The 17,427-nt window shown below is 36.5% G+C and overlaps 4 protein-coding genes across 7 annotated transcripts; 2 read left to right on the forward strand and 2 right to left on the reverse strand.

Annotated features, from left to right (window-relative positions):
• The first annotated feature begins 445 nt into the window (after nt 1-445).
• LOC140841725 (uncharacterized) lies at nt 446-4,913 on the forward strand. The gene is made up of 11 exons (XM_073209366.1): nt 446-671; nt 998-1,041; nt 1,326-1,407; nt 2,288-2,395; nt 2,833-2,924; nt 3,036-3,110; nt 3,201-3,270; nt 3,451-3,552; nt 3,741-3,849; nt 4,140-4,202; nt 4,585-4,913. The coding sequence occupies exons 1-11, from the start codon at nt 654-656 to the stop codon at nt 4,671-4,673; spliced, it is 852 nt and encodes a 283-aa protein (XP_073065467.1). The 5' UTR covers nt 446-653; the 3' UTR covers nt 4,674-4,913.
• Nucleotides 4,914-5,620: 707 nt separating this feature from the next.
• LOC140840901 (uncharacterized) lies at nt 5,621-7,691 on the reverse strand. Its single transcript, XM_073208053.1, has 5 exons — nt 7,646-7,691; nt 7,211-7,438; nt 7,025-7,113; nt 6,619-6,696; nt 5,621-6,204 (listed from the first exon to the last, which is right to left on the reverse strand). Exons 1-5 carry the CDS (start codon nt 7,689-7,691, stop codon nt 6,133-6,135), a joined length of 513 nt encoding a protein of 170 aa, XP_073064154.1. The 3' UTR covers nt 5,621-6,132.
• Nucleotides 7,692-8,637: 946 nt separating this feature from the next.
• LOC140841727 (acetylglutamate kinase, chloroplastic) lies at nt 8,638-10,430 on the forward strand. Of its 4 annotated transcripts, none has more exons than XM_073209368.1 (2): nt 8,638-8,798; nt 9,244-10,430. In XM_073209368.1, the coding sequence occupies exon 2, from the start codon at nt 9,274-9,276 to the stop codon at nt 10,312-10,314; it is 1,041 nt and encodes a 346-aa protein (XP_073065469.1). In that variant the 5' UTR covers nt 8,638-8,798; nt 9,244-9,273; the 3' UTR covers nt 10,315-10,430. The 4 variants fall into 4 exon arrangements, with proteins under 4 accessions (XP_073065469.1, XP_073065470.1, XP_073065472.1 ...); XM_073209369.1 differs by having other exon boundaries at nt 9,247-10,430; XM_073209371.1 differs by having other exon boundaries at nt 8,655-8,837.
• Nucleotides 10,431-11,109: 679 nt separating this feature from the next.
• Nucleotides 11,110-15,276, reverse strand: LOC140841726 (autophagy-related protein 13b-like). Its single transcript, XM_073209367.1, has 3 exons — nt 13,391-15,276; nt 13,134-13,318; nt 11,110-11,885 (listed from the first exon to the last, which is right to left on the reverse strand). Exons 1-3 carry the CDS (start codon nt 14,771-14,773, stop codon nt 11,513-11,515), a joined length of 1,941 nt encoding a protein of 646 aa, XP_073065468.1. The 5' UTR covers nt 14,774-15,276; the 3' UTR covers nt 11,110-11,512.
• Between the last annotated feature and the right edge of the window lie 2,151 nt (nt 15,277-17,427).

Consider the following 17,427-nt stretch of genomic DNA (forward strand, 5'->3'; position numbering starts at 1 on the left):
TTTGAATATGATATTAATTTTGTGAAAAGGAGAGTCAATTAAAGTAAAGGGTATTCAACAACCACAAATGATAAAAATTGTGAGAAACGGTTTCGCATGTCATATTTTGTGAGATAAATCTCTTATTTGAGTTATTTATGAAAAAATGTTACTTTTTATTGTGAATATCGGTAAGAGACCGATTAAGAAAAAGATCTCTTACATAAAAAATAATAATTTTCATGTGAGATCCAAATAAAAATACTGTCTCACAATATGATATTCTATAATCATTCACTCGATTTTTTGCAAAGTTGATATTACGATTAAATCAAATATAATTCACATTGAATGTGAGATGTCTATCGGCATGAGTTTTTATTTAATCTATTATCCTCTTTGTTATCAAATCATCAAACAAAGCTGATTAGCTGCGAATTATAGAATATTATAATATATGATCGCGGTGGGAGTCCGGTGGATGCGACGGAGATGGCGACATCTCACCGCTGCTTGAAGTCCCTGCTTTACATTCCAAATTCCAGAAATCGACAGCAAAGTTCACTACTCCAACTTCAAGTTAAGATATCGATCAGCGCCTATTAGAGCTTCTTCTTCTACTCCTGCTCCTGCTGATTCGAAGAAAAGAAAAATCAGGCGTCCTCATAACGTCGATGGAGATTTCTTCGTCGGTACCGTTTCGTTTATCTCTTCGGTAGATTATTTCACATCTGGATACGAAATTTATCGTCGCAGTGCGTCGATTATCACGCTAATAGAAATCACAGTTCGCCGATTGAGTAGTTAATTCACCGAGACTATCGGATTGATTCATGAAGATCTGAAATTACTTGAATCGGTTAACTTGGTGATCCTATTGGTGTTGGGTGGCCACTGAGGCTAAATATTGCTTTATTATTTATTTGATCAGTATTTTTATCTCAAATCATCCATTGTAATTTATTGTAAATGTTCTGTTATAATCTCCAACATGAAGTACTGTTGAAATTGCTTGCAGATAACACATGCATCGATTGTGATGTTTGTCGCTGGATGGCTCCGGTTGGTAACAGTTTCAGCTTAACATGAAATTTCTATTGTACTGTATATTTTAGTTATTTCTTAAATTAGGCTTCATAGATTTTCTCCATTAACGTGCGCACAATCATCATATGTCTCAAGTAGTGAGTAAACACTATATTGCAGCAACCTTATCAGACCTGTAGTTCCAATTATCATAGACTTAATTGTATCTCTTCATCCATAGAGTACATTTTGTTTTATGGATCAAGAAAGAAAAATGGAGTCGTCTTAATGTCTACAACTTCGTTTCCCTTGGCTTTCAGGAAACATTCAGACGATCTGATGGAAAATCAGCAGTGTTCAAACAGCCAACATGTGATGAACATCGAAACAAAAGCGCTTCAGGTACTTTTCTCCCAATGTTTTTAAGCAATTGAAAAATTATAAACTACTGAGGCCTTTAAGTCAAAGCTCTCAGATCCTATTAAAGAATCTACACTTTAGTGGCTAGGGTTAGCATAATAAGCTTAGGGATGGCAATGGAACAGGGGTAGGTTCAGAGCAAACCCGAGACCCGCCCAACTCACATCGGACCTGCCTGCCCTCGTGAACCCGGCGGGTCCGGGGCAGGTTGAATACATAAACCCAACTTTTTAAAAAAAAAATTTAATACAAAATAAAAATGTTAAAAATTAATTAATCATTAAAAGTATTTTCAACTTTATATTAATAATATCAATTTTTATTCAATTAATAATTAATAAGAAAAAAATATATAATTATATATTTACATCTTAAATGTATCATAATAGAAAAAAATTTATTTCAATCTTAAAATATTATAAAATAAAATTATGGATAAGATATTTATTTTTCAATATAAAAAAATAATTATATTATTATTAACATGTATATATATATATATATATATATATAGGCACACACTTGTGGGATGGGTCCGACTAAACCTTGGACCCCCTGGACTCGCTTGGGACCAGTTTTACCGGGCCTAAACCTGACCCGGCGAGGAGGGTTTAATTCGGGGCTACCCAAGACCCGGCTCATTGCATCCGTTAGCTCTCGATATGAGCAACATAGATAAGTAAGCTCTAGGCTAGAGATATGTTGGATTATCCAACGCTTGAAAAAAAACCACCACCATCATTTCAAAGTGCATGTTGTGAATTGCACCTGGGTGATTTAACTTTGGGAAGAAGGGAGTATCGCACAGATTCAACGCGCAAGTAAAAAATTTCACTATTTATGTTTATTGTCTGTGTTCAAGGCATTGCTTTCATGTCCAACAAACTCGATCCACACGGAACAACCACCTTCTGAAATTTTAGATGTTCAGATGTCGTTTCCTATTCCCATTGATGATCAGAAAATTCAGGTACTTCTTTGTCTTGGCATATGTTAACTTTGGTACTACATTATTATCAATTCATTCAAGAAAAATCAGCATGTATGATCAAGTGTACTAGAGCAAAGTTCTTAATGAAGTGCTTTTCATGCAAACTTTATCGGCATAAATTTTGATGCTCTATGAAGTTGGAATGCGCAAATCTCCTCACTGATCAAAGTGTACATGCTATGCCATCGATGAGTCGGTGGCTTTCAACTCCTTGAAAGTTGAGGATGATAAACTTTGTGGCGCTTTGTTAAATTTATTTAATACATAACAGTTGATAGTTCGAGGATGATAAACGTTGTGGTACTTTGTTAAATGAACTTTTTACTTGACACCTGATTTCTTTCTATCTCCATCGATACTTGCATGTGCGCATTTGATATAAGCAACTTCCTGGACTGAGTACAAATTTCTCTCAGGGAGTATACCACTGCGGTTACCACTCCGAAAAATCATATGGAGCAGCATCCTATTTTATTACTCGACCTGAAGGGAATATATTGATAGACAGGTTGTTATCAGTAGATCCTGAAAGAAAATTGCAAATGGGAAACCAAATTTCATCTACTTTCAGAATCATTAGTTCAGGTATATGATTTTACATATTAATATTAATTTGCAGCCCTAGATACACGAAGAGACTTCCGTCTATAATCAAAAAGATGGGTGGAGCCCGTTTCATGTTTCTTACTCACAGGCAAGAAAAGTTTGCACATTTTTATACACACGAGTAACGGAGTGTCTTCACTTCTCTGGATTTCGGCAGTTATTTTCTTATATATTTCAGGGATGATGTTGCAGATCATGAGAAGTGGTCAGAGGAGTTGGGTTGTCCGAGGATTCTTCATTCTAAAGAGGTAACATAATTTACCACTCCTCCTTGGACGATGCATGACTTATGTCTCTCAGTATGTTTGGGGATCGTGGACTAAGTCTTTTTAGTGGAAAGTATATACTCGGTAATAATGATGATCGTGAATCCATGATGTTTTCGTGCAATTTTCTGAGATTAATGTGTCTGTGATATCACGTGGCAGGTAAATTCTTCTACAGCTAACGTGGAGATTAAGCTGGAAGGAAATGGACCGTGGACGCTTGGCAGTGACGTCGTACTTATAAGCACCCCTGGCCATACAGAAGTGAGAACTCTTTTTCTCTTCTTATCAACCTGTTTTCGAGTTACTTATTGTAGGAAGAGTTATTGGGACATCAAAGTGATGGGATCTACAATACTCCTCATTTGTTGGCTTCCATGGTTCTCTGTCCTAAATATGGCCCATGCCAGCGATAATTCTCATGACAATAATTGTTTGGTTCATAATTGCAGGGATCAGTATGCTTGCTTTACAAAACTAAGAAGGTGCTTTTTACCGGAGATCATTTAATGGTGACCGAATTTGGATTGTCCATAAGTGAGAGATACAACTGGTTTTCAGGTGCGTTAACTTTCAATACCCTTTTGGTAATTCTACTTTCTTTTTGTTGGATTTGTTATTCAGGAATGGATTTTATTTGTGAATGTGAAAGATTAGAGTTGTCAACTAAATCTCTCTTAAAATTCACTCAACTGTACACCAATATAGGGAGAAAAACTCAAGCCAACTACTAAAGCCAACTCGGTGGATCTGAGTGATTCGTGATTTGACTAATTGTTTTCTCATACATTATTGATTCAGAAAGAAATAAATAATCACCTCCTTTTTTCCCTCTTGGTTATTTTTTGCAGTACCCATACAATTGCAAAGTGTTCAAAAGTTGCTTGAGTTGGAATTTGAATGGATACTGCCAGGTGATTGATTATTCATGGTTATATAATATTAATAAGTTGGAATATTTCCAGGATTATTTTATAAAGACATATCATTCATTAAATTGATTATGCCTTATGTTTTTCAGAACATTAACAGTAACTTTCATTTCCTCGAGTATCATCAGTGGAAGTGGATATAGATGGTTAAAAAATGTAAGCTCGATATAGAGAAAACGAACTGTTCTGAACTCTGATGGGGGAAAATGAAACAATAATAGCTCTTAGAGAATGCTTCAATATCTAAATTTTCATTTGTAACACAAGCTCTAGTTTGCAACCTCTATTTATTGATTTGCTGGCATACAGCACCCTGCTTCCATTTGGGTAAAACTCATCCACAATGTTTTGAAAACAATTGTAGGTCACGGAAGGAGAGCAAGATTTAAAGATGCCGAAGACAAGAATTTGGCTTTGAAAGCTTTCTTGGCTGGCAAAGGAGTGCAAACTTAGACCCCCTTTGGTATTTCCTGTGTCGATATACATATTTCAGATATGTATGTGTGTAGGAGACTGATGAGTGTCGTTTTTCTTTTTTTGATGAAAAGTGTGGTTTTGTTGGTGTGCACAAGTGTTCCTGTAAATATGTTAAGAAATATGAATTTTCATATATAGTGAATTTGTTTGTTTTAACTCTGCAATATGAAATAGGCATTTCAAAGTACCATTTATAACATTTAATTTTGAGTGATAGAGACCAATCTACGTGTTTTTGTTGATTGATTTTTCTGTCTACACCATACTTGCAATTTGGTTTTATTAAGAATTGGAAGGAGATTGCGTAATACAAACTAAGGTGTTCTTGTCGAAGAGAAGACACCTGCACCAGATGACAGACAAAACAAAGAAGTTAAGAAAGAGTTATATTCCTGGTCATTAGCCGTTCTTGTCGTAGTGGCAGTCATAATCTTGGCAATTTCTTGGATTTATCTCCGAAGAAAACATGCAGCAGCTTACAAGATATCTGGGCATAGTAAATTTAGATTGGTCGAGGATTTTGGTCTGCGTGAATTTACCTATGCAAAGCAGATGTTGCCCGAGTAACAAATGATTTAACAGAAGAGCTTGATAAAGGAGCATCAAGCACTGTCCAGAATATTATAAAATTGCTGGAAAGTAGGGGCAGCGAAGAGGCCAGAGAAGGAACTTGAAGATGGAGAGAGAATCCCAAACTGAGAAGATGGTGATTGAGAAGATGTACCATCATAAGCTAGTCCGACTGCTGGTATAGTGCCTCGAGTGGTCTATGAGGCTTCTAAACTTTGAGCATATGAACAATGGATCACTTGGCAGCATGCGACACAAATCATCCACTGCAACATAGAATCTCCAAATTGCTCCAGGGGTGAGAAAGGGTGTGCGAAGATTTCAGATTTTGACCTATCAAATCTCTTGAAACAAGATCTAGTAGTATCCTCACATGCATCAGAGGAACCAAAGGATCAAACACACATGACAAAACTGGCGCAAGATAAAAAAATATTAAGCAAGAATCTAAATTTTTGAAAAATTATAATCTACGATAAATGAATTACTATCATCCTGCATTCCTCTTCAAATTCACCACCTCTACACTGAAGGCATGTCTAATGTGCCTTAGGCGTTTAAAGTACACCGAGTCTTTTCTTGAAGGGAGGCCCCTAGTCTTTTGTCTAGGACTCTTGGGTAAACGGCAGAGCCTTGTCTCTAAGCGCCTGTCTTGTGGCTTTTAATAACTAAGATTGTAAAATTTTGTTATATCTACTGAGGGTGACCAAGACTAATTTCCTCAACCCATATTCGAGGTGACTCAAATACATAGCCATTAAAGTTGTACACGCTGACTCGTGGTTCATAACCTTATATAATTTTCTGCTAAGCAGATGCACTTCTTTCGCATTTATCCCTATATCAAACTCGTTTAAGTCCCACTCTAGCAGAAAGTAAAAGATCTTGACCAAATAGGTACCCTGGCTGTGAAGTTGCTGGCCATGATGCAGTGATACTATATAAGCAGCAAAAACAAGTGAGGTTTGGAGCTCGATACATTATATACAATTTCACATTTTTCCTTGTTTTTTCTTGTTTCTATATCCTTTTTTTCAGAACATGGACTGAAGGCAATTCGTTATTTGTAATTCTATATAATCTGAATCAACTGGCAGCATATTTTTATAGAGGGAGATGATTTGCATTGAGTTGAAACCTTACAACTCCAGAATTGGTTAAAAAGGCATTGTCACCAGCAAATCACAAGAACATCTTTTCAAGCATAATCTAATGAGGATCAAAACTGCAGATGTACAAGGGATAGTTTTTCGTGTGTACTATCGATCTATACATAATTCACAACTACCGTATCTCATAAGTGGCTCTTTAAAACTCCATCTAGAGCATTGAATACGTTATGTAAAGTTACCTCCTCTACAATCACAACCTTGTCCCTCGATTTTGATCCAGATCCTATGGAAACTTGTCTTCTTTTCACCCCAATCACCTGTTCGCGACGAAACACAATTTTGATTCCATGGCATTAATCAATGATGATATGGAAACACTTAACGTGGAAACTAAAGTAAAAATGTTGATACATAATTCCTAAAAGAAGTACAATAAAACTCCATATTTCAACTAACTCAATGAGCCCTGCTTTTGTCACATATTTCAGTAAACAAGAAATCCAAGTTATTGATCAAACCAGATATTCATGAAAAAAATTATAAATATATTTTGGTCCCTTTATTAGCACGAATCAAACTGGCTAAAATCGAGTGCTTAATGGAAATTCTCAAAGATAGGCAATTCAACATAAAGCAAGAACTTACTGAACTAATATAATCCAAGAGTGCAGCATTAGCTTCGCCATCTTTCGCCGGTGCATCGATCTGCACTCCTAAAGCCTCGTCATTGAAATCTGATGATTTCATAAAAACAAGTGTTTAAACTTTTTCCTATAAAAAAATTAATTCAATTACAGACTAAGCGGAATAAGTTCAGTAATGATTCATCACCAGTGATGGTGGCGAGTTTGGAACCCGGCTTGGCGTGAATGGTGATGGCGACGGAGGATGGCGAAATAGAGCGTAAGCACGCGGGGTACTTGGCGGCGGCGAGTGGCGGCGACTGAGATGTCTCGCCGGAGATTCCCTTCGATTTGCCTTTCTTACCTGGGCCATTTGGATCCGTGATTTCCAATTGCAAAATGAATCGACTTTGTGTTATAACTCTCACCACTTTTTCTTTATATTTTTAAAATAGTACTTTAATAAGTTATGTTTGTTTTTCTATATCGTCGGCTTGTAAAAGTTATATTTAGTCATGTATTTTTTTTTTAATTGCATTGTAGTTTTATTCTTTCGGAATATTGACATGATATCAAAGACATCATAAACGTTCCAAAATTAACCCAATAACCTATAAGCATCTCAATGTATTTATAAAATCACTTGCAGATTTTGAAGCGAAAAAGAGTCTGGCTCCTGCCAAGGTCATTTTTCCTGAATGATAAAAACTTGTGTGAGACGGTTTTTTCACGGATCGTATTTTTGAGACATATCTTTTATTTAGGTCATCCATGAAAAATATTATTTTTTATGCTAGAGTATTACTTTTTATTGTGAATATCAGTAGGGTTGATCCGTCTCACAGATTAGGATCCGTAAACGGTCTCACATGAAACCTACTCTTCCTGAATATATGTGTGTGTGTGTGTGTATATATGTGTGTGTAATTTTTTATATATGACAAAAGTTATTTAAATTAGCTCTCCTATGTCTGCCAATTTTTTGTGGTAAATTAACCTTTCCCCATATAGTGGGTCTCATGTGAGACTGTCTCACGGATCGTAATCTGTGAGACTGTCTCACGGATCATAATCTGTGAGACGGGTCAACCCTATCCATATTCACAATAAAAAGTAATATTCTTAGCATAAAAAGTAATATTTTTTCATGGGTGACCCAAATAAAAGATCTGTCTCACAAATACGACCCGTGAGACCATCTCACATATTTATCCCAACATTTACTCGTGTATTATTCAAAATATAATACAATACAATACACATTTTCAATAATTTTATTCAATATATTGTAAATGTTTTCCTTGGTGAAATTTACTTAACTAATATGATTTGATGTTATTTTATTAACCTAGAATTTTATATAATATACATGGAAAATATCGACTATGCGTTCGGAGTTACTTAAAAAAAATAAATATATGTATATATAATTAGAGCAAGTCTCATGTGAGACCGTCTCACGGATCATAATCTATGAGACGGGTCAATCCTACTCATATTCACAATAAAAAATAATATTTTTAGCATAAAAAGTAATACTTTTTCATGGGTGACCCAAATAAGAGATCCGTCTCACAAATACGACCCGTGAAACCGTCTCACATAAATTTTTGCCATATAAATATAACGTAGTAAGGAAAGTAGAAAATTAACAAAGATTTATTAGGCCAGCAGCAGTAGACAACACTGCCACTCGAGCTCCAAGAAAAAAATCCCATTTCCCCACTCCGCCGGGCCGCCTGTTGTAAACCCCTAGCAGAGAAGGGGAACAATCGCCAGCTCTATCGGAAATTAGGGTTAGTTAAATTTTCCAGTCTGCGGTGGCTCATGATGATGTATGTCTTTTAGATTTGAATCATTTGGGTTTTGGTTTACTTTTTAACTTCTGCAATATATTTGTTCCCTTTTCCATTGGTGTTTAGGACGTCTTTCATTGAAGTTAAACGCGGGTTTTTTTGATAAATTTCTGAGCTTTTTTTGCCTTTACTTTGTCTTCTATGTGATTAATGAAGAAATTTTTTTGTTTACTTGAATTGGCACTTCGCTGCATCATTTTGTTTATTCTTGATCTGATAAGGTTATGAGATGAAAACTTGAGATACTGATTTGCATTTCAAATAGGAGAGGAAACTGAAGAAAGAGTGAATTACTCTGCTCACTTCATGTTCATTTATGGTTTTGATTTGTTATTCATTGCAAATATGTATATCGATAAAAAAAATTGCTTATCTTGACTTGTAGCAGGCTCTTCTGTAAACATTCCAAGAAGCAATGTTGGCTGTCAAAACGACCCTCCCTCTCAAGTCTCCTCATTTTTTCTTCTCTGAGAATTCTAATGGTTCTGCTCTCCTGTTCCACAACTCGGTTCCTGTCAATAAATTTGATACCATTAAGAGATGTCCACGCATCAAATCATCGGCACAGTCAATAATAGCACCGGAGATTCTAAAAGATTCCACCTCTGCGCAAATCCGAGTCGAGATTTTATCTGAAGCATTGCCGTACATTCAAAAATTCCGGGGCAAAACTATTGTCGTAAAGTATGGGGGAGCAGCAATGACATCCGAGTCCCTTCAGGCATCTGTCATTGCTGATATTGTGCTCCTTTCTTGTGTCGGCATTCGAATAGTCTTTGTACATGGAGGCGGGCCTGAGATTAACCAATGGCTTGGCAAACTAGGCATAAAACCAAACTTTCTCAATGGCCTCCGTGTCACTGATGCATCCACCATGGAAATTGTTTCAATGGTTTTGATTGGTAAAGTGAATAAAAATCTTGTGGCGCTGATTAACAAAGCCGGTGGCACTGCCGTTGGGTTATCAGGGATAGATGGCCGACTTTTAACTGCTCGGCCATCTCCCAACGCGTCACAGCTCGGGTTTGTAGGGGACATAGCTAGTATTGATCCAACTTCTCTCCGATCACTTGTCGAAAATAACCATATCCCAGTGATTGCCTCTGTGGCAGCTGATGTGACAGGACAGCCATATAATATTAACGCTGACACAGCTGCTGGAGAATTGGCAGCAGCTTTGTCTGCCGAGAAGTTGATACTGTTGACTGATGTCGCTGGAATATTAGAAAATCGGGATGATCCCGGGAGTTTGGTCAAGGAAGTTGACATTAAAGGGGTGAAGAAGATGATGGAAGATGGCAAGATTGTGGGTGGGATGATCCCCAAGGTTAGTTGTTGCGTGAGGTCTTTGGCTCAAGGGGTTCGAACTGCAAGTATAATCGACGGCAGGTTGAAGCATTCTTTGCTTCTTGAGATTCTCACTGGTGAAGGAGCTGGAACGATGATCACCGGCTAGCTAATGCCGGTAAAAAGTTATTTATAGCTCGTCTTAAAAGATTTTTGGTCATGTTTTCAAACAATTATGGTTGATAATTTATGTTTCGTGACATGGTTTTGAATGATTCCCACTTACGGTGTACCTGGGGGTCGCAAATCTGAGCAAACAAATGATAAAATGTATATCGTAATGATATTTTGAGTTTTTTGTCTGTACGTACCATTTCAACACCAAGGAATACTGAAAGTGCATCTGAATGCGAGACTAGGAAAGAATATCACCCCTTTCAAATGAAGAAACATTCTATCTTTTTGCATAAAAGTTCATGTCGTGTACCCCTCAAGTCCAATTTCCCCCCATCCTTATGTTATTTTACACAGTCCCCTGCCTTTGTTCCGTTTTGCCCCTTGTCCAAATTTCTGGATCCACGCCTTCCTATTCCGCTGTCCATCTAGAGCAACAACAGATGTAATATTTGACAAACGTGAAATATTTTTATTGATGGATAGCTGGAGAGTTTCCAAGGTGTTTTTTTTTCACTTGAAACTTTGAAGATTGTGATGTTTGAGTATTTATCCGTTGCCTCTAAAAAGAAGAGTACAAGAACAGATTTTTTTAATTATTTTCAGAACGGTGAGTGCAACAACTGTTTTTTCACTAAGTATGCCATGTATGTGGTAAACAAATTCCTTCGAGAACCGAGTGAGCCAGATGGGATATTAACAATTGAAAATTAGAGTAAGGCAAGTAATTATTTACCACTATTACACATTTCTGCACATTATTCATACCAAATCGAATGAAGCCAAGAGCTACACGGAATAAAACTTTTGATTGTATGATAAAATATCATCATAATGTTGTTTTATATGACTGTATATGTATACAACTATTATATACATCAGAGTATTACAAATGCCTTGGCCCACATTAGGAGTTCTGTACACCTCACACAACCACATGTTTATTTGCTCGACTCAAACTCTTACAGCAACTCATTAGATTAGATAACAAACAGGCATCACTCCAAAAGCACAAACATATTTACTAAAAACGAACAAATAGAAATGGGGATGGGACAAACGAAATCTACTGCAATTTGAAAGAACCTTGGCACCGCAAAGAAAATGCTACACATATGTTCAATATATAGCAAGAGAACCTTGGAAACTTCCTTTATTCTTGTGCACACATCCTCTTTGGTAAAAGCGACTGCCTATTGCTGAGAAATTTTACCTTGCTTCAACAGCATGTCTTTCAACTCTCTGTACCCACGAAGCTCGTCTAATGCATCAGACGTGGTCTTTGACGAAATAAGTCCAGAAGATGCAAGATTTGTAGAAGCACATTGCAGTATATTGGACTTTTCAGAAATTTCATTTGAATCTTGATTGCAGTTCGTTGGTGTCTTAAGCTTGGAATCACGCAGCAACTCTGCTGTAAAAGAGACGTCTTGGCGAAGAGGTGGCGCTTTCTTCAGCATCTGAACTAGAGCACCAACTGCAGCATCTTGTGATTTTCTAGCCAGGAGAAGTCCACCAGGCTCATGGGGCACCATTGGATGGTGCGGCTGATCAAATGAGCCAGGCCTGGAATCATCGCACCACGGTTTATTTTCAAATAGTTGCAGTTGAAATAACAAAAAACAATTGGGTTATTCAAACTAAATTTGATTTCAAATCTAGCTCCTATATATGACACAAAATAAATTGCAACTATAGAGGTGCTCATATGCTTGTAGCATGACATTCAGATAATCTGTATCATAAGATCAGCAGGAACAACACAAAAATTTCAAAGAATGACACCAGAACCTTCTGGTTTCAACAAAACTTAAAAACAAAGCAAGCATTATAACTTGATTTTGTCCACTACATGTAGCTCCACCTACAGAACAATCAAGCCATCAAGTGTTGCAACCTCCATTCATGTAAGAGAAATTCGGCAGTCACCACAACCACAAAGTGCCGACAAGGCAATAAAAAGGTGCCTGACAGATGTTAGCACGCTGATAATGAGAAAGATGCACCAGACAGATGCTGAACAAAATGGGAAGATAGGTTGTCCAAATGAAACATAATACATATCCAAATTTGCACGTGATAAATATAATCACCCAAGTGAATGGCTAAACTTTATACCTCAAAGAATGGGAGACAAAACGAGATTTTAAGTTCTGTCATGTTAAGTAGGAGTCATAGCAATGATTTCAATATGCTATATATTTCCATAGAGTATCTTACAATTATCATTCCGTATATCCCACTCAAAAACAAACGCCTGCCATAAAATCTCAAGTGGTCCATTATGCCTTTCCAGGTAAGAACTCCCAAGTGTATGATGCTGATTGCAACAATGACTTGACATTATTAAAATAGAAAACATGGACTTCATCATGGGAAATTAATAGCAGCTTTGGAAGCACTCTCCAACAGTCATTTGAAGGAGCTACTAAAGACTGGTGTGGCACAGTTTATAGAAGGAACACAAAAGGGTTTCTGCCTCTTACATATAATTCTCTGAAAAATGGGATTAGTTGAAAATTATTTCCATACATCTTCACGGAAGTATTTCTTCTCTGGGAACATTAGGTTCATTTTACGGCTAGGTGGAAAGTGGAAACAATACATGTAATTTCAAAAATATTTTATTTCAAGTGCAGCTGCTTTGAAGCTCAAATCACTTATTTTCTCTGTACCCTAATAAACTTGATTCCACTATCATAAACACAACATCAGGACAGTACAGGTGCACCTAAAATCATCAAACATAGATGAACAACGCATGTTTTTGCACCTAGAAGTAACAGAATCGAATAAAAAATGTTGTATCATAACCTGGAAAGTGGATCTATCATGTCCTCGTCGTCTACAAAAAATGGCCCAGAAAACTCAGAATCGTCATAATCATCCTGAAAGGATAACCTACTGGAACTTCTAGAGAATGATTTTGAAGGAGAGCTATTTATAGATGGTTTCACTGCAGACATCTTTCCAGGCTCATCCTTGCTGAACGAGGACAACTGCAGAAGAAATGGCACCGCTGGTTAATCTGTTCGGTGATATTTTAAAAGAACAAAAACACATCATCATACCTTGTCAACTGTTGAATTGGCCGTATGAAGGCCTGTATGTGCAACCTGCTTAATAATAGCGACTCGAGTAGCTTTCATGGGAGGAGAATGAGGCATCATTTGATTGCTGAGGACCGAAGGGAAACTAGAAAGTCTTGATGCAGGTATACTAACTGGGGCACTTTCAGACCGTAAAAGAGCTTTTGATAAATGACTGCCAGGAATGTAGGCTGGTGGTGATGGAGATGGTGAAAATATGAGGGAAGGCCAATACTCGTCATAACTTGGATTTTTCAAATGAATGGCAGTTGTTTCACTGGGTAAATTACGAGGTAAGCTTGCAGGAGGAAGACGGCAGGTATGCTTTTTAGACGTTGAAGCATGGGATTCAGAATATGTGGGTGAAGGTGTAGGGTTTACTGAAGGTGGTGATGCTCTATATATGTCATAACTCCAGCTATGCCGCCTACCAAATGGGGACGGAGATGGGGAGCTTTGTGATATGGGATACGTTGGGAACCTTTTAAGTGGTTCTGCCATTGGGCTTCCAACATATTCAGGTATGAATTGAGGGGATATAGGAGTTGATGACTCGGAACTTACATCAAATACTGATGAACGATATGCAACTGAGAGGCAAAGCCTACCACAAGAAGTATCAACTGGAGAGAACACAAAATGCTGCATATCTTCCTCCTCCTTAGGGGTAAATGGTTCCGCGAAAGATGAAACCTGGTGGCCAAGATTATACAATCGAATTTGTGCCGATGAAATAAGATCGCGAAACAACTTGTAAGCTGGCAAGAGCCTGATGGTTGCATACAGAGACCGTAACAACAATATTGACTTCTTGTATAGAGCATGAGAGCTTGTACAAGTTGATCTCTTACTACCCGATGAGCCAGCCCCGTTAGCACCAGTCTTCTTACTCTCATACTGCAAAACCCACCTCTCGATTATCTTTTCATTATTCGACTCACACCCAAAATCATCATTATCGGAACCATAATAATACCTCTCTTTCCCCCATGTATTCTGCACGAGCATTCTTTTAGGGGAACAATTCAAGGGGTCCCAATCTCTTGGTCTCTGCACTAAAAAGACATCGACTATCATGGGCTCAAGATTACTCTGCCGCCAAAAATCTATATTTTCTAATGCAGCAGGACAATCCCGAAGGGCTAAATTAAACCATTTATCCCTCGGCCTAAAACTCGATGATGAAGAGGATGATGACGACGGTGACGGGGAGGATAGAACTTGTTCACCGCTGTAATTCCGTGAAGAAACATATGGGCACCGTGATTCCAGTATTATGTGTAGGCTTTTAGCAAAGAATTCAGTGATTATTTGCTCCATTCTCGCGGGTTCTGAATTGGCACTGTTTCCATGATATGCAGCCATAGATTCTATCGAAATAAACAAACACAAAAGGAACTTTGGCAATCGAAATCCTCAACGAGAATCCGAATTCAAAACAAGTAAACAACCCAAATCTAAAACTTCAAAATCAGATCACAAGCAGAAACTTGAACTCCAAAACACCTCCAAAAAACTGCCCCCAAAACAAAGAAAGCTTCAAATCACTGAAGGGTGGTCGAAAAACAAGATGAAGATAGAAAAACTCACAGACTCAAGAAATTCCAAAATAATGGGTATTCTCGCTTCTGCACGTCCTATACCTAGCTCTGCTACATTTGTGGTTTCTACGCGTCCAGTAATCAAGAACAGGCACATATAGTCACAGTTCTGCAACAAATACTCCTCAGCGGGTAAAAATTGGTGGCTTTTGTACTTTCCGAATAACATGAAATTTGGCGCAAGTTTTTGGGGTTTCTAGACATAGAAAACGAGTGAGAGCACGATGTTCGTTCTCCTTTTATATGGAGATTATCAGCCCAGTGATGATTCAGGTCTGAGGATAACTGTTACCACTTTAAGAAGTTGTACTTTACGTAGTTGTACATTTCGGACATGTTTGACACCCCTGGAACCTGGTGAGCGGAGCCCCAATAATGGCAAGCTACTTACTACCATTGAACTGTATTGACATTAATTATATAGAAGAGTCTTATTTCCTCCCCATTTATTATATTACTTAAACTCGATTTCACAAATAACATGATTTCCTAGCTATTTATATTAGGTTAAATGTGTATAAGTGATTGTAGTATTATAGTTGATAATCTTCTGAAAAAATATTGTACGTTTTGATTCGGTTGGCTAGGTGAGTCTAAAAAGAGTGCTTTCGTATCTCAAATGTTTTATTATCTCTATTAGAGACGTACTAACGGTAGAGAATTATGAGATTTGTCTATAAGAGATATGAGACATCACCAACAGATAGACATGCATCTTATCAGACTCATGAGCCTGACAGACATATTAACACCCAAGTAGGAGCATTCTTCGATGTCAATGGTATACAAAAATAAAGTTGTGCATTAGTTACAACTATATGTTTTGAACTGTGGTAAGCGCTTAATCTTTACAATTGATATCAGAGCAAGATCGTAAGTTCAAATCTCCCAAACCGTATGTTTATATACTTATTTGGAGAGATTTTGGGCTATACATATATGAATGAGCATATTATTGAGATAATTGACCTCAGGCGCTACCACGAGTATAAGAAAAAAAGTTGTCTTATCTAACAACTATATCTTTTGTTCTGATGGTAAATGTTTGATCATAAAAATCTATATTGTACTCGATTATTATTTTTATTCATCATATGAGTGAGTTATACAATAAAATTTTATATCAATTATTTCTCAACTGTGTTCATTATATAAAACACTTAACTCAAATTGTTATAAGAGTATCTTACTATCACATGACCTCTAATAAATTATATAAGTTTTCTTTTTAAAAACGGTTTGAGATATGAATATAGAGATAATTAACATATTTTGAGTCTACTTGATTTTTTAAAATTTATTCAATTGAGAATTCAAGATATTAAATATACATGTATTTAGATTTTTAGGACGTTTTGAGTTTTCGAACCTTCATTCTTCGAACTTTATCATCCGATAGTGGTTCGAATAGCTCGCAAATAGGTTCAAGATTTCTAACTTGAGATATGAATATAGAGATAATTAACATATTTTGAGTCTAGGACGTTTTGAGTTTTCGAACCTTCATTGTCGAACATATCATCCGATAGTAGTTCGAATAGCTCGCAAATAGGTTCAAGATTTCTAACAATATTCTATAAATTGAAATATATAATCATGAGAGAAATGATCTAATAAGTTTGAGAATTTAGGACAGCAACAAAATATTACATGGTAGTTTTATACGTTATGAATTTATTATAATATATTTTACAAGTATTTTTATAATATTAGCGTTTTTTGTGATGATTCTTGTTGAATGAAATGATGAATGTTTTTATTATAAAATTATTCAAGATTATCAATAATCACGACTCTTAAATCTCAATAATAGTGAATATTATGGACATGACACGTTAAGCATCAGAATATGAAACACGACTACTATAACACATTAAATTATTACGTAAAACTCAAAAACGTTCCCATCAAATTAAATTGTTGTCGAAATAAGAGTAATATTACTTCTACAGACACGTGATAAAGTTTCAAAGATATATATAATCTAAATCTAAATTGAGAAAATTTGGGCATCAACTACTAACATCATCACTTATTATTTAACAAAAGTCGCCTCCAATTAAATATGAGTAGGTCTCTTGTGAGACGGTTTCACGAATTTTTTATCTATGAGACGGTTCAACTCTATTGATATCCACAATAAAAAGTAATACTTTTAGCATAAAAAGTAATATTTTTTCATAAATGACCCAAATAAAAGATCCGTCTCACAAAATACGACCATTCACACAAGTTTTTGCCATTAAATATATGTTAAGTTGCACCACCAATCCCCAACATAGAACCTAGGTTTTGTTCATGTTACTTGTGTGGAGAGTGTTCTGATAAGCTCAACATGATACATGTGTTGATTGTTGAGTAGATAAATCATGATCACTTGTTTGTGTTGAGTGGATGATGACACTATCCATATTAATA

This window comes from Primulina eburnea, chromosome 9 (assembly GCF_022965805.1).
Source record: "Primulina eburnea isolate SZY01 chromosome 9, ASM2296580v1, whole genome shotgun sequence".
In the NCBI taxonomy this organism is placed as follows: Eukaryota; Viridiplantae; Streptophyta; class Magnoliopsida; order Lamiales; family Gesneriaceae; genus Primulina; species Primulina eburnea.

Bases quoted from the DNA above. Each gene is read 5' to 3' on its own strand.
- LOC140841726 (XM_073209367.1), bottom strand. From the start codon at position 14,773: ATGGCTGCATATCATGGAAACAGTGCCAATTCAGAACCCGCGAGAATG. The intron at 13,319-13,390 runs GTATGATGATGT...TTTCTTCTGCAG, and splicing joins CCAATTCAACAGTTGACAAG to TTGTCCTCGTTCAGCAAGGA. The intron at 11,886-13,133 runs GTTATGATACAA...CGATGATTCCAG, and splicing joins ATGATAGATCCACTTTCCAG to GCCTGGCTCATTTGATCAGC.
- LOC140841727 (XM_073209368.1), top strand. From the start codon at position 9,274: ATGTTGGCTGTCAAAACGACCCTCCCTCTCAAGTCTCCTCATTTTTTC.
- LOC140840901 (XM_073208053.1), bottom strand. From the start codon at position 7,691: ATGACCTTGGCAGGAGCCAGACTCTTTTTCGCTTCAAAATCTGCAA. The intron at 7,439-7,645 runs GTGATTTTATAA...AAAAATATAAAG, and splicing joins TTTCGCTTCAAAATCTGCAA to AAAAAGTGGTGAGAGTTATA. The intron at 7,114-7,210 runs GTGATGAATCAT...TGAAATCATCAG, and splicing joins CAAACTCGCCACCATCACTG to ATTTCAATGACGAGGCTTTA.
- LOC140841725 (XM_073209366.1), top strand. The intron at 3,850-4,139 runs GTGCGTTAACTT...TATTTTTTGCAG, and splicing joins GAGATACAACTGGTTTTCAG to TACCCATACAATTGCAAAGT. The intron at 4,203-4,584 runs GTGATTGATTAT...AAACAATTGTAG, and splicing joins ATTTGAATGGATACTGCCAG to GTCACGGAAGGAGAGCAAGA.